We start from the raw sequence: 25,127 nt of genomic DNA, 5'->3' as shown, positions 1-25,127 counted from the left end.
GCTGCGAGCTTTTGGGAGAGTTCCCCAAAACCCAACTGGGCAGAGTATTTTAAATGACAAAAGTTCTAGTTACCTCAGGGGAGCCTTTCGGTCAATAAAATAAAAGAACTGGAACTGCTGGTTTAAACAAAAATAATAAAATCCACGTTTTAACAAGCTACAGGTACAAAACGCTCAACACACAAACTCCAACCAGTCACAACAGTACAGGACAGTTTTCTTTTTCTTTTTTCCTTTTTTTTTTTTTTTCTTTAAGGGGCAAGGGCATGGAAAAATACAGCACACTAATGAAACAAAATGCAAAAAATACAAAAAAATAGAAAATAGAAAAAATGTATTTACAAGTGATACATTACTATGATCAGAAAGCACAAAGACAATTGCTGCTATAATACATGCACTGGGTCAAGAAGGAACTACTAAAAACCTGCAAGGGAGCTGTTTGTAAAAAAAGAAAATTAAAAAAAAAAGAAAAAAAAAGAAAAAAAGACACACCCCACCCCCTCCCCCCTCAAACGAACAGGGTCAGGTTTGAACTTTTTTTTTTTCCCTAGTTTGCTACATTGATCAAAATCAAATATCCCCCAAAGTCCGTGAGTACAATCAGTACAAATACTACATTTGTTTTTAAACTGCAGGTTCAGTTGTAGGAGGGGGGGAAAAACAGCAGCTCATTGTAGATCCATATACAAGAAAGCCAGAGTAAACTGCTCTACATGCTAAAAATTACAGCAAGCCCCTGTCTGCTACATAGCATGATCTTAGCAGGTTTTTCCTTTTTATTTATTCATATATATATCTATATGTGTGTATATATATATGTATAAAAATCGTGCCCTTTTTCACTGCAACATGACATCTGGGTGGAAATGTAACTTGTTACAACAAATTTTTATATGTATACTGCAAGAAGTCACTCAATGTCTGTGGATTTAATAAGTAACCTCACACCACAGGAAATATTTAATAAATCAAAAAAAACCCAATATTGTGACAGAAGACCTTCTGTCTCAGTTCTTTTCAAAACCGAAGTCCAGCAGGAAACTGGTCCCAATGTACACGAGGGGTTCTCTGAAGAAGCTTCAGTTTGCTTAAACCGTTTTTTCTTTTAGTGTTCACAAGTTTTTGAACGACTTCAAGCCGTTTTCAGTTTCAAGTCTGTCTCTTCCTCTCTCACAAAGGTAATAGTCTGGTACTAATCCATCTGAGCGAGGAAAAGAGGAAAGTGGCTGCAGTTGCACAAAGGGTCCCCAATTCCAATCTGCAGGGAGATACGGAGTCACACGCAGCTCCAGGATCTTTGCTTTTTTTTTCTTTTCCTCCTTTTGATACAAAGTCCTTTCCTAAAAGTCCCGTAATTGGTACCTTCCCAAGTACCAGCCAGTCCAGATGGCAGGAGACGACAAAGCCACAAGTTAAAGTGAAAAGGACCAAGGCAGAAGTTCAGGTCACTTTCTATCTGTTCCATCATACTTCCAGGAAACGGGAGCTGCTGGACTTGGAGTGGAAAGGCTCAGACCACATGCGACGTAGATCGCCCTAGGCAGGAGAACAGCAGAAGGACCACGCCCTCAGAAACTTCAAAGTCCATTTAGAATTCAGATTTTAAAAAGCACATATAATTGCAAGCATGTCTTAAAGCAAATCTATTCTTCGCCTACTTTGCAAATGACAATAAAGATAGTCAAAAATAAATCCTTTCCCTGTCAGGCCAGAACATCTTATTTTGGCAGCAGATCTACCTAAAATGGGGTTCTGATGGGAAGGAAAATATTTATGCAGGTGGAAAATTCTGCCATTTCTTATGCTCCACTCTGCAGAGTGCGAGGTGTGTGTTTCGACAACAGCCCCGTGACAGGAGAGGTTACATTTTAAAATTTCAGTTCAGAACCAGTGACTGGAAAGAGGTAAACAAGGATCTGCCTCTCCAATCTCTGTCCGACCTTTGTGCCCGCATTCTTCCACAACCAGCTGGGTGAGGACAAATTCACTCACTTAATTAAACAGCACTTAATACTTCAGAATTTCGTTAGTTTGTAATTACTGGTACTTTTATAGACATAAATTATTTTCTATTTCAGGAACTCAACTCTCAGCTCCAAAGCTGAGACTGGGCCTGGGCTGCTCAGGAGGGGTGAGGACACACGTCACCTCAGGAGAACTGGTGCCCAGTGCGAGAGCCGTGACCGCTTCCAGCTGAGCCCCGAGCTTCCTGCTGCAGATACATAACCCTTCTTACCTTTAAATAGGCCATGGTGAGGAGCGGCAATAAAGTGAACGGTACCAAATAGAGGAGGGCAGGCTGGGCTGCCCGGTGAATGCGAGAAGCTACTGTTGCAGTTAATAGACCTGAAACAGAAAAAAGGTGACAATTATCTTTAGGTTGCATATGAATGTTCTAATCATTTCATCCACACGTGGCTCCCTTCCCCACCATTTTAAGAGACAAGCTGTGGAAAAGGTACTTATCTGTGCTTCCCCTTCCCTGAATAGGTTTAAGACAAACAAAACAGTGAAAAATTACTCTGTGTTAATATTAGTCCGTGGTGAGCCACTTGCTCCAGATTTGAATCTCAAAGACTGAGCTAAGAGTAATTCAAACAAAAGACAAGGAAAGGCGAAGGGGAGGCAGTTGAGCGTGCTGGGCTGGAGTGTGCTCCAGTGCTGGTACCTCTCCAGACTGTCAGTCTGAGGCTCCTGGCCTGGGAAAGGGGGGGTGAGAGGAAGGATTGCACACACCAGGAGAGATTTTCCTGGATACTTGCCCAAAGAGAATGCAGGGGGAAAAGCAGGAGGGTGGGAGGAGGAAGGCTATTGGTAGGAAATGGTCTTTTCATCCTCAGGGCTGCAGGAGGCCAGGATGAGCACACACACGTCCCGACCTTAGGGAAAAATCTATTTTATGTTAGGGAGGAGAGGGAAGGCTACATCAAATCAGAAACAGCGTTCCAGTTGTGACTACTTATAATTTTCTATACATACTAAAATGTCACAGAATCATAAGCATTAACAGTAGGATACAAAAATTACCTAGATGTGCTCCTGCACAGCATAAGCCATCTAGAAACTCACGTATTTTTCCCCATAACCCAGGTATGAGCTACGACACCTTCTATGTGAGTAAAGCAAAGTATAAAAAATTGCTAACAAAAATACACTGATAATCTCTTTCATCCTCTAAATTAAAGATAACAAAAAATATTTCTTTAAAAGGAGTCTACAGAAGTTTTTTTCTCCCTGGACCATCCCAATGAAACCCAAAGAGAGGAGGATTAAAAAAGAACATAACAAAGCATTCTCCCAAAGCCTCTTTACACTTGCTTTCATCATCTTTTAAACCTACTACAATAATCCCACTTCTGCTCGCTAAGCAGCTATGCGTATTAAACTAATTACTCACCTACAAAATATCCAATAAGTGTGCAGTGAAAGTAAGAGACCTTCTGCATACGCCCAGAGATGTTCCCTGGTCCTGGGGCACCACAGGAGTCACTGTTGGCTTGTTTTTTGTAGTTATCGTAGCGCAGGACGAAGCAGAGCAGAAGACCTGGCATCACAATGTCTCCGATCCCCAGCATGGAGAAGTGGCTGCCTGTGGAACTAGAGAGCACCCGGAATTGGGTTTTCGTGCCCAGGACACAAGGTGACAAGCTCTAGACTCCTCCACTTTGGTTCTGAGCTTCATTTTGCACATCCCTTCTTTCTACTGTTGAGCTTTGATGTAGCAGAAGCTCAATGTTGGCTACTGAAGATGTTTTTCCTGAGTGATTTCACCACTTAGTTCAGTTTTAAACATATCCATTTTGACAGTAATGACATGCTGCTCCAAACCAGTTTATTTCTACCAGTGGTCTTTAAACTGCTTCTGCTCTTAACTCACTCAGTGAAACACATCCACCAACTCAGTTTTTCTGTCTTCTCTCTTCGAAGCAGTGATGGGAGGCACCAGCTGACCATTTTATCAGACTGATTATCGCTGATACGACACCGCCCCTTCGCTCCCCTGTGCACACAGCACCTCTGATGCAAGGCAATAACTCTATTTATGGGCTTCTCAGGTCGTTGGCCTCATTCAGACAAAACACGTAGAAAACTGTAGTCTCACCAGACTCCCAGAAAAGAGCAAATTGCTAAGCAGATTAAGAACTAAAATTGCCCATTATCTTAAATCCAAGGTCTTTTTCATGAAAACTAAGCTAAATTATCACAAAGTTGACAAAATGAACAATTTTGATTTGATCGTTGCAGACGATAATCAACTCCTAATCGCTGTAATTTCAGGATCCCAACATCTAAAGAAGCAAGAGCAGATACACCAACACAACCCACCGTGTAACCGCTGGGGCTCACAGCCCAGCCTGGCCTACACGGGCCTGTCCAGAGCCTGGGACAGGAAGGAGCCCCTGCAGCAGAGATGGGAATCATCTCCCCCCAACACCCCACGTTCCTGGTAAGCCCTCGCTCACATCCGCTTCTAACTCCCTTCCCAATCACTTGCCATTATGCACTAATCAAGACTATTCTGATTTTATAATAAACCTCAGGTTTTTTGCTTTTAAGCATTAGGTCATAAATCCTACAAGAGCAGTCATTAAACAGTAGAACTCACTCCTATGTTGAAAAGTGTATCCTCTTCTGAACAGGCCACTTTTTAACCTAATTAGGATCATTTCTGCACACAGTCAGTCAGCAAATGCAAAGTGTCCCATCCTCACTACTCATTATAGACCTTTTTATCATGAAGAGGGAGAGACTCAACAGGGAACTGAGCTGGTATGTTCCAACAGATTTAGTGCTAATAAAAAGTACAGTAAGGGAAATTTTTTCTTAAATAATACAATAAAAGAATTACTGATTTTACCTTGGAAATACAAGTTTACCAGGCAGCGACAGACGGGGAACGTCTCTGCCCACATTTGGTCCCAGGTGAAGTTTCCGGGATAAAACATCAAGGGGATTATCAGCTGGTTGTGTGGCCACTTTGACCATAACGTTGCTGTTAAAGATGTAGGCAGAAAAAAAGACCTATGGAGCAAGAAAATAATCAGAAATTACACAGAAATTGCTATTATGTAGTGACTCAAAAATGTGTGGGTTTTTTGCTTTGCTTATTCAAGAAAAGAAAGGATATGGTCCAAATTTTCCATGCATACATTGTATATATGACAAAAGGCAAAATGTATTTCAAAAATTCAGATAAAGTTTTTTACACTATTAATTCTCAAGAATAACTGGAATATAGTTTCTGATATCAAGACTCTGATCAATAGATAAAGTCCCTTTGGCAAAGGACCTGTCCGGACTACAAGCAGGTGGTCCAGGACTAGAAAGGCAGGTACCAGGGTACTGAAAATATGAGAAAACTTGAAAGCAAAGCAGAGGTGAGTGCGGTGCTCAATGATGCAACATTCACTTCAACCAGGCTCTTGGGCTGCAGCTCATCCCTCTGGGAAACGGATTGGCCACCAGCAAGCGCTGCCCTGCATCAGCGCTTGGTGTTACGCAAAGGTAAAACAAAATCCTTTCACTATTACAAAATGTCTTCTCTCAGGTTCCTTGTAAAAGCATGGTAAGGTTTTACCCCAGCCTTACTGGCTGTCCCTCAGGCTGCACCCCTGTTTGGCCATTTCACTGCTCATCAGAAGCTGGTACGTGTACACTGTGCCAGCGTGGGTCAGGATTTGGGTTTACTTAGAAATGCTTGTTCTGATCTTCAGCCAGGCTTTCAAAACTTTAGGTCCCCCCTTTTTTTTTTTTTTTTTTTCTTTTTAAACAATATGCCAGAGTTGAAATATTCTAAGCATGTTTCTGCTTTTGTCAACTAATTAGCAAGGAAATCATTCTGTATCCTGCTGCAGACGTTAACGTCTCAGAAAGGAGCAATGAAGCTGATCTTCTGGCTTTGCCAGATTTCATCAACTTCATACTAGTACATTTCATGTTAGAATGGCCCAAGGCCAATTACAAATCCAAAGGATAAAAACAGTTTTAGCAAAACGAAACAAAACACTTACCCAAAAGACATCATAAATTAGTAACCCAGAGAGTAGCAAGCAGGAAACCTTCAGGCTCGGCAGCCGAACAAAGGCTATCATTGCAACACACAGGCCCATAGCCAGAGCTACAAAAGGCAAGCACATAATTAGTTCACTAAAAAAGGCAAAATAAAACAAACCAAAACAACCCAAACCAATACCTCCCCACAAAAAAACACCCTAAAGAAGCCTCTGTTTGCACCTGCACAGCACTGACCATCCACTATTTCCAGATAGTGAAATTCTTCTTACCAGAGTTAAGAAAAGTCAGATACATTCAGTAGCCAAGGGCGACCGTGGTCCCCTGGCAGCAGAAACGCCCCTGCAGGCACAGCTGCCCATCCCATCAGCTTCCACCACCCACCACAAAGACATGTTTTCATGGCTTGTGTCCTACAGACTCCATCTTCCCCATGAAATACTGACTACCCAGTCACACAAGCAACAAAACAACTCTGAATTCTTTGTGCCCCAGACACAGACCTCTACTTTTACACTATTAGGAGGTTTTCTAGTAAACACATAAAATAAATAGAAACCTTGACTCTGAATTCAGAAACAGCGTGGCTGCGTGGCGTGTTACAACATGATGTGACAAAAACCCACTCAAACCGATCTGCTTGGGCAGGATTGTGCAAGGCTGCCCCAACGCACGCTACGAAATGTTATCGTTTAGATACACCGGGATTTCCCAAGAACAAAAACCTACGTGAAAGCCCCTACCTACCAACGGGGGAAAAAAATACGGGCAAGTCTTTTCCTAACCCCTCTCTCAGGGGTGAGTTTTCAGCCAGATCAAGGAGCTGAATGACGTGCCGCGGCTCCCGTGTTAGTTCTGTTCCAAGGGGAATTTTGTCAGGGTAGAAAACTGGGACTCTACACTAAAATTAAAAATATAATCCCAGTCTTCACAATTGTGCAATTTCCTGCTTCTGTAAGCCAAGCCTCAGCTACCAACTGACAATCAAACACACTTCAATTGGTTATAAGTAAATCCCTAAAGAGATACTTACAATAAAAAAGTTTAAAATTTAAAAGGTAATCAACTTTCATCTGTGATACCGGTATATTTACAAGGAATAACAGAGCCCCGTTGGGACCAGATTTCACTTAAGTACGCAGACATTTGTAAACAAAACGTCTAGTATTCATAGTCTCATGTGACACAGAATCTGTAAAAAGTTATAATCCTATTTTGACCAATTCACCTGAGAGATGTGGAGTTCTTCCATCAAAACACCAAGGAAATGTTTCCATACGGATTGAAGGGGAAAAAGAGCCACCAGTCACCTGCTGGGGGCTGATCCCATCTGCTGAGAACTGACAAGCCCAGCACAACACTGTCACGGCTGCCAGTTTTAACAAAGTAATGGGATTACTCAGATAAAAATGTACCCTAAATCATGCCGCATAACTGTAACTGGCGATAAAATGTAGAGCAAATTATTGAGGTTTAAAGAATTTGACACAGCAAAGCAGCGAGAGCCGCTTCGGTAATTCAATATAGCCTTCAGTTACAGACTTCCTCGGGCACAAGAGCAAATACAAGGGAACAATCTGTCTTAAATCAAGGAGGTTTCTCTAAAGCCAACGTTAATAATAGCTCAAACAAGCCTATATTTAGGAGAGGATCTCCAGGTTATAATTAACTAGAAGTGGAAATGTTTTAACCAGCGTGAAGTTTTATCTATTGTTCAGACACCCCATTTCTGTGTCACTGAAACAAACAGGCACACGCGCAAGACTTTCATCAAACTGAGCAAATACTGGGTAGGAAAGGAGGTGGAAAAAAGTCCTTTAGATGACAGTGAAATACAGATGTTAACAATTAGGCAGTTTTGCAACTGCTCTAAGAAACATTGGTAAATTTAAAAAACAGAAGAGCGAGTAGGAGTCACACAGGCCAAAGTGCAGTCAAACCAACGGGCTTCTCCAAGTGGCCGGCAGCTTCCTTTTCCAGCAAAAGAGTCCAGCAATCATAGGAGAAACAAAGTCATCCATATCCAAGCTCACAGATGGTGTTAACAAATTAAATAAGGCAGATCTCCATTAAAATATACTCCAAATTGGAGTGGGGGGTGTAAAATGGCCACACAAACAGTAGCTCTGGGTTGGAAGTGTTGGGCAACGGGTTAACAAAGCTGAATAAGAAAGAACTAACTGAAAGAGTTAACCTTCAATTAACAGAACGAATTAACTTCAGAGTCCCTGCAAGCACACTCCTTATGGAATAAGGATATTCTGAGGATTATGCATATTCTCACATTTTTTATTAGACTCTCTGGATACAGCTTATTTTTCAGCTTCACTGCGCTACTGCCCCCAGAACAGACGAAACCGCCGCGATGCTGCTGTGGTCTCTGGCTTACACAGCATTATGCCAGTTGCCACGGGTTAAACTTCCCCCCCAGCCCTCCCACTGACCTCTGACAGACACAGGTACCAAAGTTCTGACATAGCGGCGTTCCTAAAAAACTCTCAGATGATTTTTTGAAGAGTAGGAATAAGAACACACACCGGGAAGCAGCCTTCCCACTGCACCCTCCGGCTCCCTCCACTGTATAGGAAAGCTTTTAACCAGGCTTCACTAGGGGACAGTGACCATCCTTGATGGGTCTGTCATCAAACAATCCACTCTGAGAAATGAGCATTTCAAGACCTACAAATGTACATCATCGTATGCCAGAACAACCCTCTGGAGACAGTATCTGCTCATTCTGTCCTGTAAACTGGCCCTGGCTTCAGAAACAGTTCAACCAACTGCTGCGCTGACGGGCAGTTGTAGTATCTGAGCCATGAGGACCGTTCTGGCAGGAATTGCCATACCTCGACTTCGCAAGGACTGGAAATCACCATGAAGTATTTCTCCTCCTTTTTACTCAGCTCTCAAGTAGAAATACTCCGCTCACAAAGACGGAATCAAGCACACAGCAGCAAGCCACACACACAAGAAGATCTGCTGGCCCCATGTCTCCCCCAGCCGATGTGAAGCCCGTTCACAACATTCTTCCATTTTCTGCCCACAGTGAAACAGAAGATCGTCCCCGCGTGAGCCAGGAGGAGGAGTCCGACCCCAGCACAGCCAGCAGCTGGCAGGCGCCGGCTTAAAGACCTGCGAGTGCTCCACTTGCATATATGACTGAGCAGTTCTTATTGCCCACGTTTCCCCCCAAAGAAGATTAACTGGGGTCTCAAGTATCCAGTTACAGAGAAGCAAAGGGTAAAGGCAGGGACGATGCGATCCCGCTTGCAGCAGCATATCCCACTGCACAGTCTGCTTCCCTGATGAAGGCCAATAAATGCCCTTCCCTTTTCCATGGCACTTACAAACGTTGATTTAATTGGATTTGAACAAAGGACAGGAGGCTTACCTATATAGTACATGTCCTCTTAATATAAAGTACATAAGATACTCCAAAGCTAGACAGTATCAACACAATTCAGTAAATAATAACCACCAAGAGAAATAAAACCCAAAAACCACTCTGCACCAGTTGGCCATTACTCTGCAGATTAATTACCTCAAAGACCACTATTTCAGACCCAAGTGCTCACAAAAATAGCTATTTTTAAGTAAACGCTTCTGCAGATATATCAATGTAGACAAGTCTTTTCAGATTTTGTCCAAATCCACACTTTACACTCCATTTAGCTTTGCAGCTACTGCAGATCAAAAATCACCCTTGATTTCATGCTGGGCTACTCTGCTTAACACAAAACAAGCATCATCTGCATTTTTTTATTCGGTATCCGGGTCCTTTCAAAAGCATTCCCCAAAATACAACAGGGGGAATTTTTAAAGCAGCAAAAAGTATGAATGAAGCATAATGCCCACATACAAAAGGAATAAAAAAAAGCGCCAGGAGAGGTTTCAGTGCTAAGGACTTTCCACTATTTCGTTCAGGAGGAGCTGGGAAGCTGATGGGATGCATGTTTTCTATTGCAAGAAACCATTTCAAGAGCAGGCAGTGTGGTCCCAGCTTGTTTTCTTGAGGCAATCACAACCTCGGGGTGCCATTTCACGAGATGTCCTAAGCCAATTTAGCTGCCTGACACAGCTGAGGAGCAGAGGTCCTGCTCCTTTCCTATCACGTCCACTCCATCCTCTTAGATCCCATCGTGCTGCCACTTACCTTCTGCCAGATTTAGCACATACCTGACTGCACAATAATCCAATTCATCTCACTGCAACAGCAGCAAAATAGCCTGGCAAAAAGAGCACGCTGCCATTCTAGGGAGCTGAATCGGTTCACCATGTGATTAAACGAGTGCCAGAGCTGGCACAAGAGATGTGGAAGGCTGGAGGGAAGGAGGAAAGCTCCTTTTCGGAACAGTAAACTGCAAATTCAGTTCAACCAGCATGAAGAAAAAATAAATAAATCACACCTTCAAGCCAACTGGGTGCCTGCCAGCTTCACCCATCTCACCACACTAACTGGCAAGCGTCAAAGAGATCAAAGACAACCAGCTACTGTGAACCGTCTCACAACAAATTATTTGACCATCTGAACCAAAAAACAACAAGAAGCACAGCAAAAATTAACCAGATTGTTAAGATCAAGTTATGATTCATAAAGAACCACACATCTTTAACTAAAACTGGCGTTCCACCCTGCACCACACAGGTGCAGAGTCTTTCATGGGTGTTCTGGCACCTCCTTGCAAGCTTTTACAAACCAGAAAAACAGGCGTCCCAAACATCACCCTGGCGTGTTCCTGAGAGCGGTTGTTTTCAGGGAGTCGACCACGCAATATTACAACTCAGCAAGCCATTAATATCAGCACATTTCACCAATCACCAGGTGACTGGATGTGTCAGAACAGGCAGGGAACAGTAGTAAAACCCCTTCATTCACATACTCACCATCCATAAGGAGCCAGTGGCCGGTCAGGACCCAGATAAGGACAAGCATCACAGAGAGAGAAAAGGAGAGCAGCTCAGCAGCAGTGAAACGCCCGCAGCAGCCAAAGGAAATCCTAGGGACAACATATAAACATCAGCCAGCAGACTTTATGTTTCCATTTAAAGAACAGAAAATGGACACTGTTGGAACAAGGTTCAACTGCTGATGAAAGATGCCAAGAACAACTGAAGGGAAGTTCCTTTGCCACAAATAGGTACCAAAACAGCAACAAAATGAAAGCTTTCCTCACATTCAAATAAAGTGTGTAAAGCCTGAACTTCACAGGGATGGAAAAAACGCTGTAAATCCTGGCACCTTGCTTGAAATTGTTACCATGAATGCTATTTCCTCGTACCATCTAAGATAGTGTTTTTGCAACATGAACCCGAGTCACAAGGTTAAAAAAAAAAAAGTTTCAAAACATGACATTAACAACTGCAATTTTCATTAGCGTAACTACAATCCCTGCAAGAGCCACCATTCAAATCCATAGTCCAACATTAACAAACATTAAAATCCAATACCAAATCCCAAACTCTGAAATCTCGGCCAAAATAAGCCAAACTTCTACAACCCCCTGTTGGGAAACATAGTCCCCTGCAATGGTACCGCGTTTCCCAGGCTGGAAAGTCTGCGTGACTGGCAGAAATTGTGCTTCCTGGTTTCACAGTGGAAACATGGTGCTGGAACAAAAAAAATATGCACAAACACCAGCCCTGAAGCCCCGAGGATAATGCTCGTAACCAAAGACTCCGCTGAAGAATTCTCATTAAAAGAAATGAGTACAACGTACAAGGAGACGAGCAAAAGATTTCTCAAGTCCTTACTTGTTTTGAGGTGAACAAGGCCGTGTTAAGTACTGGCACATCGGGAGCAGAAGGAAAGCAAAAGCTATTGTTGCAAGGACTAGAAAAAAAGAAGAAAAGGTAATATTAGTACATTCAGACCTGATTTCTACAGTACACAAACAAGCTTCTCTAATTTGAAAAAAGGTCTTGAAACAATGTCCTATTATCATACGCTGCAGCATTATTATTAAAGCACGAGCAGCTCAAGGCTCCAAGGTTTTCTGCAGAACTTCTATTGTTAGTACGCTTCAAACTGCAATCAACAGAGAAGCTCTCAAAGGAATGCAACATCCCAAAACCTTAAAAAAAAAGTCTTAACATTATTCATGACTATGTGAGCAAGAAGAAGTTTTCCGAGTCAAAAAAAGAAAGATCTTACTACAGACTGGTTGTGAGATTCTTTTAAAATTCTTCAATGTATAACACAGACTAAGGCAGCTTAATAAAGGGTTTTTTCCACTTTTTAACTCAGACAGTTCCCCCCATCTCACTCAAAACCCTTTATTCACTACTGAAACACAGCACAGCATAAGATAAGCTATATCCAGTAGCTGGCAACTTAAATTTGTTAAAATATGAAGTGCTGTAAGTTTTTGAAAACAAGACGATAAAAATACATAAACACACAAATAGAATATTTCCATAAACATTTTCTTTTTTAAGAAGCATACTTATCCCACCCACGCATTTGTAAAAGCATTTAGGAATTGCTGGTATTTATAATAATATTTTCTTCCAGTTTTTTAAAAACTAACAGCGCTGAATTTGTACTAAGGACTGTGTAAAAGGCTGAGGAGTGGGGTGTGGAGACACAGCCGTGTCGGCATCCAAAACTGCTGCAGCAAGAACAGACCCAAATGAAAAGGGAAGGGTCGCTGGACATTTTCTGCAAATCCAATCTTTGTGCTGCCCTCTACTCATTGCTCCCAACGCTGCGATGGTTGGTGGTGGTTTTGAAAGGGGATTTTTTTTTTTTTTTTTCTCAAGTGAAGAAGTTGGGAAGGAATCAAACGTTCTCTTTAAGCCAACTGCAGAAAAGAAATTGGTTTGGTCAAACCACATCTTTCCACCCCTCAATTCTGCCCTTTCTGGTGGGAGGAAGATTTTTTTATATATATTAAAAAAAAAAAATCAACTCCTTTAAGAATTTTTTTTGTAAAGTGTCTGTATGCAAATAGCACCATGGAAACTCACAGTTCTATCACTATTTCAGAGAGGAGGGAAAAAAGCAGAGTGGGTAGGGAAAGAGTGAAGTGTGGCAGCTCCGCACACGCTGAGCTGGGAACCCTTCCAGAGGCGCTCGGCAAAGAACGCTGCCCAGAAACCTGTGTCCCTGCTGCCCCACGTCCTGCCGGGCTCACCACCTCCTGCCCTGCTCCCTCCTGCGCCTCCACCGCAGCGGGACTGACCCTTCATCACCCACCTTCATCACCCACACCGACCCGCTTTGCTCTTGTAGTCTCCCCTTCCCCTTCCTCCCCTCCAGCACGTCCCACGGGGAACCCTGTGCCTCCTGTCCTGAACCCTGTGCCTCCTGTCCTGCTGCCCCCAGCTGCTGTCACCCCAAAGCTGGGCTCGTTTAGAGAGTATAAGAATTAAAACGTAATCACACTAATACACAGTGCCCACAAGTGCCCACTCTTAATCTCATTCCTGACTGTCCAGGCTTCCAGCCATAAGTTCTCTCTCCCCTCTAGTCTCAATACCTATTATTCAACCAGCAATCCCTTGGCTTAACTGCTGTCTGCAGGCACCGTGCCAGCGCTTCAGCTCTGCCCTCTGCCACCAGCCGGACCCAGCCGCGGGCTGTGGGACTCTTTGCTCTGCCCACTTTTGCTCCTGGCTCTTCCCTGAAAAGCAGATCTTTGCCAGAGGAAGATTTGAGAGGGGTTTAAGAAACCAGACATCAGCTGTAATTTACAAATCCCTCAGCATCAGCCTCTGAAATCTACAAGAAGAGGATGTAAAATAGCAGGGCTTGAGCTTCAGGGGAGAGAGGGACCGAGTCCCACAGTTCCCAGCTCCGTCGGGGTCCACATCCTGCTGTACAGCCTCTGAGGGAGCTTTGCACTTCAGAAGTTCTGGGGCCAAAGTCCCCTGTGCTTAATGACACCCTCTCATGCAAGACCAAGGAAAAGCACAAAAGTATCATAAAACCTGGTTCAGGAATAAAGATGCCCAAGTGCACTAATCCAAACAGACCCAATCCTCTTAAACCTGCAACAAGCCCCGACTGACACAGTATCCTCTAATTACACCCTGCAAACGTTACGAATAAAGTCACAAATGTCAAGGTCATTCCAGAAATACATGGATCAATAATCTTGACAAATTAAAATTTGTCTTTTGTCATAAATCTTCCCTTATAATATCTTATATGTATGTATGCGTATATGTATTCTCCCAATATCTAGCATATAATGGAATTTATATGAAGTAATAATTTATTTTTAATAGGAAAGAATGTATTTGTCATAAGACAAAGTTATGAAGGCCACACTCAGCAGACCTCCACAGGACTGTGCCTCCAGAGCTGGAGGCAGGAGCATCAAGACTCCTGTCGATAGCAGAGATTTAGATTCCTGCCATCAACATCAGCCCTGTTGAGGAGGCTGGAGAGGACGTGCAGCTCAGGAGTGAAACCCCGAGGGAAAAGCCTGAGCTGATACACATGGATTAGGAGAGGATGTGAAGAATTTCAGGGTTTAGGAATCTTCACAGACTCAGTATATGGACCAAAGAGCACAATTTTTAAAAGCTGCTGCAAATTTGGAGCATTAGGAAGAATCTTGCTACCCTGAACCTTGTTGGTCTCTTGAAGAACTACCTTGTTACCCTTGCTGGTCTCTTGAAGAACTGCAAAAAGATCAAAAAGCCAAAATTTTCCAAAAATCAAAGCCCTGGTCTTTACCTAAATGACAAAATGTAAATAATAAATGAGATCAGAGGACTTGGAACTTATTGAGCACAAGTGTTTCATTTTTGTTCTAAATTCAAGCAGTGCAAAAGTATAATACTCAAAATGCTACTGTGACCAGAAGTACCCTTGAAATGAAGAAAAATCATGTAACAGCAAAAACCAAAATTAAACTGGGAAAAGAAGTCTCTGGATAGGACCTCCACGATCCTACAGAGTACCTGAATGATCAAATACCACGTACAGTCGTGAGCACTGACTTATAAACAAGTGAACTTTATGTAAAATAATACATCCGGCATCCTTCAAAACTGGCAATTTATAGTTCAGTAGGTTTAACAAATCTGTACATGGAAAATATTTCTCAAATAATACTTGTCTCTTTATTAATAGCTGCAGAGACACGAAAATACAACTGCGGAACCTGATGAGGTTTCCTTTAGCTGTACTATGACATGGATTATAATTCTTATCAACACTATTTAATTATATCAATGCTTTCTGTCCTATTCCAACTCTTATAATGAGAATAAAACTTACTCACCTGCTGTGCATATTGTAAAGACAACTTGAACTGAATCAAAGAAGAAGAACATAACTAGGAGGGAGACAGAGGCCCCGATGGGCAGGAACAGCGCCTGGGTGGAGTCAATGGTTTGAATACCTGCAGCAGAGAGAAAGGGACATTGAACTCGGGCTGTTTCTCACCACACACGTGCTCACCAGCACAGCTGAGGACTCGGACAACACAGTCCATTTCAGTTCTGGTGCAACAGGTGTTTACACTGAGATCCTCCTGCACAACCCTGACCAAGCACAGCCTGGTGCAAATCCAGGCCAGCTGAGCTGTGCGGCCGGGTGTGCACGGCAACAGCCCAGCTTTGCAGAATCCAAGAACTGAAAGCTGAAAGAAAAATCTATGATTTTTCTTTTTTCTCAGAGAAAGGGACATTGAACTCGGGCTGTTTCTCACCACACACGTGCTCACCAGCACAGCTGAGGACTCGGACAACATAGTCCATTTCAGTTCTGGTGCAACAGGTGTTTACACTGAGATCCTCCTGCACAACCCTGACCAAGCACAGCCTGGTGCAAATCCAGGCCAGCTGAGCTGTGCGGCCGGGTGTGCACGGCAACAGCTTGGCTTTGCAGAATCCAAAAACTGAAAGCTAAAAGAAAAATCTACGATTTTTCTTTTTTCTTGTGCCCTAGATAGAATGAATAACAAGTTTTAAAAAAATGACGTTATTTATGGCTCAGGAATCATATAGCAATTATATATTTGCTTCATTTTATACTAAGCAACATAAACGTGTGGAACAGAGCGTATGAAAGCTGTGTTTAACCTGTTTAACCTTTGCAGATGGTGTTAGACTGACCGAGCTCAGGCAAAGGGTGCCCCGGCTTCAAATTCCACTTGGGTGAAGGCCACCATGCACTTAAATTGTATCACTGGCTGCAATCACCAGATAACATCAAGCCTAACAATAACAGGCAGCTTTCAAAAAAACACCCAAGTCATTTACCCGTTTATGAAACTACAACTCGTTCAGTGTGCACTATTATAACCGCCTTTTATGCTAAAAGCCTACAAAAATTCATGCTCACATTTCATAGCTGGAAGCAATTTTAAGCAGCACCGAGATACTGAAATATTTTATTCCATTTATTTTCCCCCTCTCAGCCATGCAGGGTGACTACTGGGGGTATTAATAATGGGACAGGACATTTTTTCCTGTATTTTACCATGAGTTTTTAGAATTACTAACAAAATTGAGAAGATTGGGCTTTGAAAAGCCCATCTATCCCTGCAAATTCTAAAACTTAACCAGACTCTGTAGCTTTATTTACATTTGATCACAGTTGGGGGGTGGAAGAAGCCATAAGTGGTACCATAATTAAAAACACAAGTCATACTTATACTTGTAGAGCATTAAAATAACAGGTAACAACTGAAGTAGTCACTTAATAAGAAGTATGCAAAATGTCTCTAATGAAAAATTAATAGAAGACTCAGACCTAGATAAGATCTAAAGCCAATTTAACATCATTGTCTTATCCCAAAATAATTAGACACTGCTGTATGAAGCAGGGTTTTACCAGTCCCAGGACTCTAAAGAGAAGTGTTTAGGTTATCAAGTGGAATATCTGTGCATATGTAAATACACACACACACATTGTTTGTGTCTGTGTGAGAATGTGTCTGGTTTATTTCTGTCTGTGGAAGAGTCCCGGTTTGAGGACACAAGACAGGAATAGGGGTAAGTTGTCTAAATAATGGGTTACCCACACAACTCAGTTAACCAGTGTATCTGAGTATGTTGAAAAACCTCAAACACTACAACTTAGTATCTCTCATAAGTATTTAATAATTTTCATAAAATTAAAGCTAAACAATGAGGATGGAAGCCATGACGTTTGCACTGTGTGGTCATTTATTAGGTCAGGTCATGGAGCTATTATTCTTAAACATAAGTAGCACAATAAATTTTAAAAATAAAAAGCAGAACTCCTCAGTCACTTGGGCTTTCTGTGTTACTGAAGTCTGATGCAAAAGGGTGAAGTACAATATAGACAGTCTGGTGATGTCAGTGCAAAGACACAGCAATTCCTGTGCTCTAATCTGTGACTTAGATCTAGTTCCTTCTGCTTTGAGAAAGAGCATTTATTCACAAGCCCTTCAACTTCCCAAGGGAAAAAACAAACAAAGCAAAAACCCAGAAATGACACACTGCAAACCACCTTGGCATACGGGAATTAGTGCCTGCAGTGTTAAATGTCAAAGCTCTTCATTTCATTTCTGATTGTTCTGACAGCTCAGCCCCTTCCCGTGCCCATTCCCCAGCCCCAGACTCTTCTCTCCCTGCCCAGATGCCAAAAGCCTCAACCGTTCACTGCTGAATCACTGAGCACAGAAACCTCTTTGCTCTGGGGTGTCAACACCAGCAGTTTTTAAAAAAAAGCAAAAAAGCAAAAGACACTACAACATATGTTATTCATTTTATAACATTTAAGCTATATTTCTTACTTTAAACAAAGACATCTTAGCATTCAGGGATTTGTGCACAGGGCTGCTCACGTATCTGACTCCTGTCTTCCAAACTTGCTGAAACTATTCATTCTAGAGCCTTTTCTCAGAATATAAATCGCTGTAAATTAATCCCAGGTATGAATTTACAGCACACTGTGTACAACACATTCCACCCTAACTGTTCACGTATATATTTTTACCTGTAAAACACTGCATCTCAAATGGCCAAGCTGCCTGGAATCTATTTATAGATTACAGAAGGGAAAACCACCGTGTAGGAGCTGACATGTTGATCTCCATTCTGAATAGATCGTGTGTCCATTATTTTATTGTCCATTATAAATGAGTTGCCCAAAGCCATGTGAACTCTATACTTCAACTTCTCTATTGATAAAGCTGAATCATGGACTTGTTCACATGCACTGAGATCTCTCGCTGCTCACGGACTGGCTCATACGTCACAGTGATAAACTCCAGACAAAAAGAAATCACATTCCCTTCTCATAACTGTGTGGTGGTTTGTGTTGGGTTTGGTGGGTTTTTTTTAATTAAAGCAGTTTCCATTTCCAGTAAAACCTGGCAAATTGTGCAGTGTGCAATTTCTATGCATTATGGAAATGTTACATTGATGTTTTAAATTTAGCTTCCATGGGCACGAACTAGACAGCAGCATTAGTGCAGAGTGAGATGGTGAGACAAACCAGTTCCATTACATCAGGTGAACCTACAGCCCACGTAGCTGAAACACACGGACGGATGAAGCAGAAGATGCAGCACACCGAGGTGACAAAAAAAAGATAAAGAGTAAAGCTAACCCTTACTGTTATTGGTGCTGTTGCCATTAAAAGACCCAGCTGTGCTGCTGTTGTCCTTCTCTTTGTCTTGATTCTCAAAGTCCATGTTAAGAGACCTGCAGGAAACAAAGCAAAATTAACAGGCAAGTTTCAAACTCCTATTTATAGGCTCATCAGCGACGGTCTCATTACAGCTCTACCACAGCACCCTCTCCCTGAATAACCCCTTTAAAGCTGGTTATTAGAAAAAACACCACACACATAATGCTGGTTATTAAAAAAAAAAAAGGGAAATAATAAAAAAAGCTTACAGTTATAGATGAGGCACCAAATCACACAGGTTCTAACAGTGAGACTAGGCACCGTAGTGTCTGAATGTTAAGTGTTAACAAACTGCAACAGAGAGATTTATCTGCCTGGCAAGTGTAGAACATGATGGAAATGCAGTAAGTGTTTCACCTCTCTGATGTATATGAACTCTTTCCAAATTCTCATTTTGAATCCTATTCATTCATATCTAACTATCGGGTTTCATTTTTAAAACAATATTATGTCCTTCCTCTAAATCTTCCTATGAATGATGACCAAAACTGGCTTGTAAGCACTTGTCTGCTGAATGTAAGGTCTTACTTAATTGACCAAGCTTCAGCAAAGCCTAGAAAGCCTGGTTACTTACCAGATACCTATTTTGGATACAGGCAGAAGAGGTGACTAGAGGAAGCTCTGAATAAATAGTACAAATTGATACAACTTAATTCATCCATAGGAGCTGACAACATTCCCCTACATACCCAGCTCAGCTCTAATTGATTCACCTTTTCCTTTTGATATGCACACTTTTAAAAAGTTACAAAGTAACACAGTAATCTACCCCTTTTGCCACAGTCTCCGACTTCGATGCAACTTCTAAATTATATTCTAACAAATTTCAGTGTAACTTTCTGAAATTGGGGAATTTCATTTAAGGTCTGTTTTGGCCAGCAGTGATATCTATCCTTAAATTCTAGTTTGCTTTATATAAAAATACTAGCAATCAAGTTTACCATGATAGTTTCTCATTCTGACATATCATGCTACCCATGACTTAGCTGCAGGTGTATTTATTCCAATAAGCTGCAGAGAACCAGCAGAAGCTCTGTACAGCTCCTGCCTGATGTCTGCAGCAGCATCAAATACCAAGTATTTCAGTCAAACTTCCAGGTCAACAGGCATTAAACTCCTTTTCAAGTTGAGCTGTGACTAACTGTACCACGCAAAGTAAACACATTTTATTAATCTGGCAGACAAGTAAAAATCACGCCACAATCTTCTACACAATTCTATAGGCAAGTTATTTCAATTTGGCTACTTATGGCAATGCACAGCGGGCAATTCCGTGCTGCCGTCATTATTTCAATTTGGCTACTTATGGCAATGCAGTGGGCAATTCCGTGCTGCCGTCGATTCTATAGGCAAGTTATTTCAATTTGGCTACTTATGGCAATGCACAGCGGGCAATTCCGTGCTGCCGTCACATGGCCTGAAATCAAGCACGTAGAGGTCTGCAGTATCAGAGAGGTGTGGTGTGGTAAAGAAAGAGGGGCTGAGCAGTTTCACTCCATAAAATAAAAACAACAAAAAAGGCTCTTCCAGTCTAAAACGTTTTTGTCTCTTCTGTTTCTATCATGCAAGTGCTCCCAAAGAGAAGTATGAAATTAAAGCAGCTTCAGGGTTCAGGCAAAACATGAGGAAGCTTCAACCTCAGACAGACAGTACTTCTACACAGAGTGTGGGTCATCAACTAAGTTATCAAAAAAGACAGAGAGGCAAGGGAGAACGCTAAAATTCTAACAAATTAATCTGTTCTTCTTGGCTTGTTCTTCTAAAGATCCCTCTGCTCTCCCTCTTATTTGCTGCGCCTTTATCCTTCATTCACGCTTCCCTTTTCCACATTAATGCATTGTAGCCTCATAATTTTCCTCTCCAGCTATAAAACTCCAGGAGGAGGCTGACAACCCTCCAGGACTTGTTCCAAGATTTAGCCAAACAAGACAATTCTTTTCCCCGAGCAGCGTTTCATTCCTCTCTGAATTAGCAGAGTTTAGCAAGAACTTTGCACCATCATTCTCCCAGTGGCATCGGGCAACTCACAACTGAAGGGACTGCTATCAGCAAGGAACACTGGGAAGAGACTATTAGATCTACTGCTCATAAACAACTGCAGCCCTTTTTCTTTCATTGTAATAGTGTCAGCAATTATTACCTATAAACATCCCTACTTCAAAAGTAACCATAAATTAGGAAATTACTTTCACTTAGCAACACAGCTGCTCCGAGATCCAAGACAACTTCTGAATAACCTCCAACCATTTTATGATTTGGCCCTTCCCTCTGCTACAAATTATCCCTAACATAGTAAAAAAATTGAGAAGCGATCACTAAAACATCCTCCAAGTTAGTTAAAAATTGTACTGTAAAACAAGCTATACTGAAATTCTATCTACTGGATTGTAAAGAAATCACAAGCCGAGAAACATTTGCTTTTTTATGCAAGTTTCTGCTGGGCTTCCAAAGGCGACATTGAGCCAGCACCTCCCGTTGGGCAAGAAACTAGAGTTGTTTCTTGTGTGGGTCCTCCCAGTTCAGGCCGGTAGGATTTCCAGCACAGTGTTTGAAAGCAGGCACGGCTCAGCCTCCCACAGGGAGCCGCTCGGGAGGGTTACGCTGAGGCCAAAGGCATGAGTAAGCTGCTGGCACATTATTATCATGAAAGTTCAGATTCAACTATGGATCACTTCCATCGCAGCAACGCTTCAGGGAAACCCTGCAGGAGAATATTCTTATGAAACAATGGAGAAAACATGAAAGCAAGTATGTATCTACCGTGTCGCTGGCAGACGCAATATGTTCTTGCTCTACTTTAGTGAGGACACTCACCCACCTCACCAGCTCTGGGGCTGTGAGAACTGTGGGTTGCCACAGAACTGCCAGATTTCGGTTGCTCCAAATAAAAAAATTACGATCAGAATCAGTCATTGACCTGAGAGTTTAATTCAATCAAATCTCAATGCATATTATAGAGAGAGCACCTAAAATACGATCTGTGCTCTAACATCGGTACTGTCGCTTACAAAACATTGCTGTGAGATTAAAGGACAAGTTCCAATGCAAGACCTGGGGTGGGAATAAGAACAGGGGCAACAACAGCAGAAAGTGCAGGTAAAAAATGTCTTCCCTGCCTAGATGGAGTAAGAGTGCCCGAGTCCCTACCTACATAAGCTGTAGGTGCTTATGAACACCAAGCACAGCCTTTCTTTTTTTAATTGTGAAACGTGTACCCTGATTGCAGTAAATGTCAAGTTGTAAAGCCAACCATGAGGGCACTGTCTGAACTATCTTCTATTTACACGCATACTTTAGGTACCCAGAGCCTAGAGACAGAAGACACCAGCTTCATCCCACGCTTCTTGGTTTGGTTTAAAAGCAGATACTTGAACAGGTAGATTCTGGGTTAAATCAGGCTTTACGTAAGCCAAGAGACCGTGTCTGGGTATGTGATAGGATAGAAAAAGATTTAGCTGTTACCTGCTTGCAAAGTAACCCGAACATTTAAATCACAGAGAAGCACTTGGACAAGAATAGGTGGCTGTCCTGCAAGAACCCATGGAAAACAACCTGTTTCAAGCTAAGCTCACCTCTTTAAAAATCCATAATTAATACATATACACGCATGCTCCAGTTTACAGCCTGTAACTGTATGAAAGATTACACTTGCCCTTCTGACTGTCAATAATAAAGTATATCAAGTTCAAGGGCTGAGAGACAGTCAGAATGCATATGGGAGAGATGTTCAGAAGGGCTTGAAGCTAAAATTCCTGACCAAGCACAAATGTAGGAAGGAAACACTTGTTCATCCACAGTAAGAAAAGCAGGAACTCAACTATAAACTGCACTTCGTTCTGGATGTGGACTTTACCCATGATTTATTAGACATTCTTCTGAATATCTCGGAGGTTTGGGGGTTGTTTGTTTGGGTTTTGGACAAACACTGCTTGTATGAATAAGGACAATGGCCCAGGGCTTTCCTCTGTTCCCCTGAAACCTCTTGAATTAGACCAGATCCGCTGCGCACGTGGATTTTATCCTAATGACTCACCCACCCAATTCTTTCTGATCCTATTACTGCACTTCTGCTCAAGGCATGGGCCAGTGATACTGCAATACCTCTGTTGCCTTCTTTTCAGACTGAAAATCAGAACCAAACCCACCCTCTGCAACATGAAGGTTAACTAAGGAGGGCTATTTGCTTTTTGTCTTACGATAGCTCCATTTGAGACAAAGCACTTAAATCTAGGTGAAAACATCATTGTTGTCATTTGAGAACAAGCACCACGGGCCATTCCTTTGTCTTTCTGGCGAGTCGCTTTTCTCAGAAAATCCACCCACTTTGTCAGAAGCTTTTATTTTACTACTTTAGGAATTTCCAGATTACTATAATTTTGCAAGTTATTACCACACTTGAATTTCTTAAATAACTTAGTTGTATCTTAGACCCCTTTCTTAACACCACTTCACAATTTTCTGTAACAACCTGCTTTAGATGTCATTTGCTGACCAAACAGAATGGGAATTTGTCCAAGTCACCATCATAACTGCAGGTTTCCGCTCTGACACCTGCTAAAGAAACTACATGTAGGAAATTAATTTTAAAACAATGGGACCCTATCTTGGTCTGTAATAACTTGTATCCTGGGGTCTTCAGGATACAGGCAAAGGAAGGAGACTAGAAAAGGGTATTTCCTTAATTGATTTGTGTCCATCACCATCCCACTACTCAGCCAATAAGGCAGATTGTTCTCAAGTTTGCGGTCCTTGTTACCTGAGCAGTTTTAAATGTAAATAATAGGACAAGACGGTTAAAGAGCATGTGTATATAGCAATAGGATGGCAAAGAGCAGGGAAGTATTTTTAAGAGCAAGGAGCTCTGAGGAGGCAATATAAGTTCAAGCACTCCTGCTGGTTTATATTGCATTATGTTTTGAAAATTGAATTTTAATAAATGCTGTGCCTTCTTGCAGCCAAATACAGTTCCTTTTACACAACTGCATACGTTCAAATAGTTAAAAACTGAATTAGTCCCTCAACTATATGCTACATTGACCCAAAACTTGAAGAAAAAAGTCTAAATACATACAGTATTTTTTTTTATTTTCATGATCTTTAGATTTTGTCTTCCTAAGGCCTTCTATTTTAATCCCATCAACAGTGCTGTTACCTAATACCCTCCAGCAACAGCAGACAGCTCTTATCGAAAATTGCCTCTTTCATTATATGATTTTATTAACTTATGAAGGCGATTTAAAACCTCTTATCCCAACAGCTGCAACATATCATATGTATGACCGTGGCCATCATCTATTTCAGGAATACTCAGAGCAGTTCAGAGACTTCACAGTGAATGTATGGCCTTTCACCACAGACTTGTTAAATGAAGCACCGTTCTTCAAGAAACAGGAAGGAAAACATGCTGCACTGGTAAACTCTCATTCTGTGATTATTTTTTTTTTTAATATGTCAGTGTGAATCTCATTCCTCAGGTGTCACTACATTAAAGTTAACTGTGTAACACAAGCTGCAAGTCTAAAGAGACAGCAGTGTTTTCTCTCAACTGTATTCAAGTCTCCCAAAGAGGGGAAAATTTGATTTTTTGGAGATTTGAACTTATCCTGCAGCAGTTCTCAGACACTCTGCTGGAATTCCACACTGACGGTGCTTCCCACTTCTCTATAAAGCTCTTCCTCCCACCCAAGCAGACAGCACTGGGACTCGGGAATCTCTGCTTTACAAGACTTGTTTGCAATCACAAGGACATGATGAATCGACCAACACTGAAACATTATATACAGAATTCTACTATTGATAACATTACATTCCTCTCTCTCGACAATCCTTTTATGCCCTACAAAATACAATTTGACACAGTTGCCTTCAAGGACTAACTTCTAAGTTATCTTATATGTGTTGTAACTTGACACACAACTATGTCTTTCAGAAACCCCAATTAGGTACTTTTTCTTCCTTTTACGTTTCCTTTTCAGAGGCAAGAAATATTTCATTTACTTTAGTCATCAGTCTGACAAAGATACAATGAAACAAAAGGCATAAATAGAAACTGTATTGAGTCACTGCCACATTTTTATTTGAAAAATTCTGCAGAACCATAAAGAAAAATCTTACCTGAAACTGCCGTAGACTATGAGGAGAATAGAAATCAGGAAAGTAGACACTTGACTGGAATCCACAAGGGAATATGCCCTGGAATGGGGAAAAAGAAGGAAGGTGTGTCATCATCAGTGTCCATTTCTCCACTGCCATTTGCTAATTCTTTTTCTTGTACTACAAAGGGAGAATTGGATGACAAATCTTCATGGCAACTCTCTCTAAAATACTCTGTCATCTCAGAATAGAAAACCTGTAGCTTGTAAATTAACTTTTTTTATATTCAAGACAGCAGCATGCAAAATCTGTATGACAATGAAAGGACAACTCAAGATCCTTGTAATTTCTTCTGAGCTCACCACAATCAATTATTTTTTTCTCAAACACATTAAATTGCTTC

At 41.7% G+C, this 25,127-nt stretch overlaps 1 protein-coding gene across 1 annotated transcript; it reads right to left on the bottom strand.

Moving 5' to 3' along the window:
• Nucleotides 1-317: 317 nt before the first annotated feature.
• On the bottom strand, nt 318-24,828 carry SPPL3 (signal peptide peptidase like 3; the record flags this gene model as incomplete). Its single annotated transcript, XM_014961152.1, has 10 exons — nt 318-1,539; nt 2,240-2,349; nt 3,401-3,600; nt 4,862-5,025; nt 6,015-6,121; nt 10,900-11,012; nt 11,767-11,845; nt 15,249-15,368; nt 18,557-18,645; nt 24,746-24,828. Coding segments are annotated over 10 exons (1,137 nt in total), but the record flags the coding sequence as incomplete, so codon positions are not given.
• Between the last annotated feature and the right edge of the window lie 299 nt (nt 24,829-25,127).

Source organism: Calidris pugnax, unplaced genomic scaffold, assembly GCF_001431845.1.
Source record: "Calidris pugnax isolate Ruff unplaced genomic scaffold, ASM143184v1 scaffold32, whole genome shotgun sequence".
Lineage (NCBI taxonomy): Eukaryota > Metazoa > Chordata > Aves > Charadriiformes > Scolopacidae > Calidris > Calidris pugnax.
This window is presented reverse-complemented; position numbering and strand designations above follow the sequence as displayed.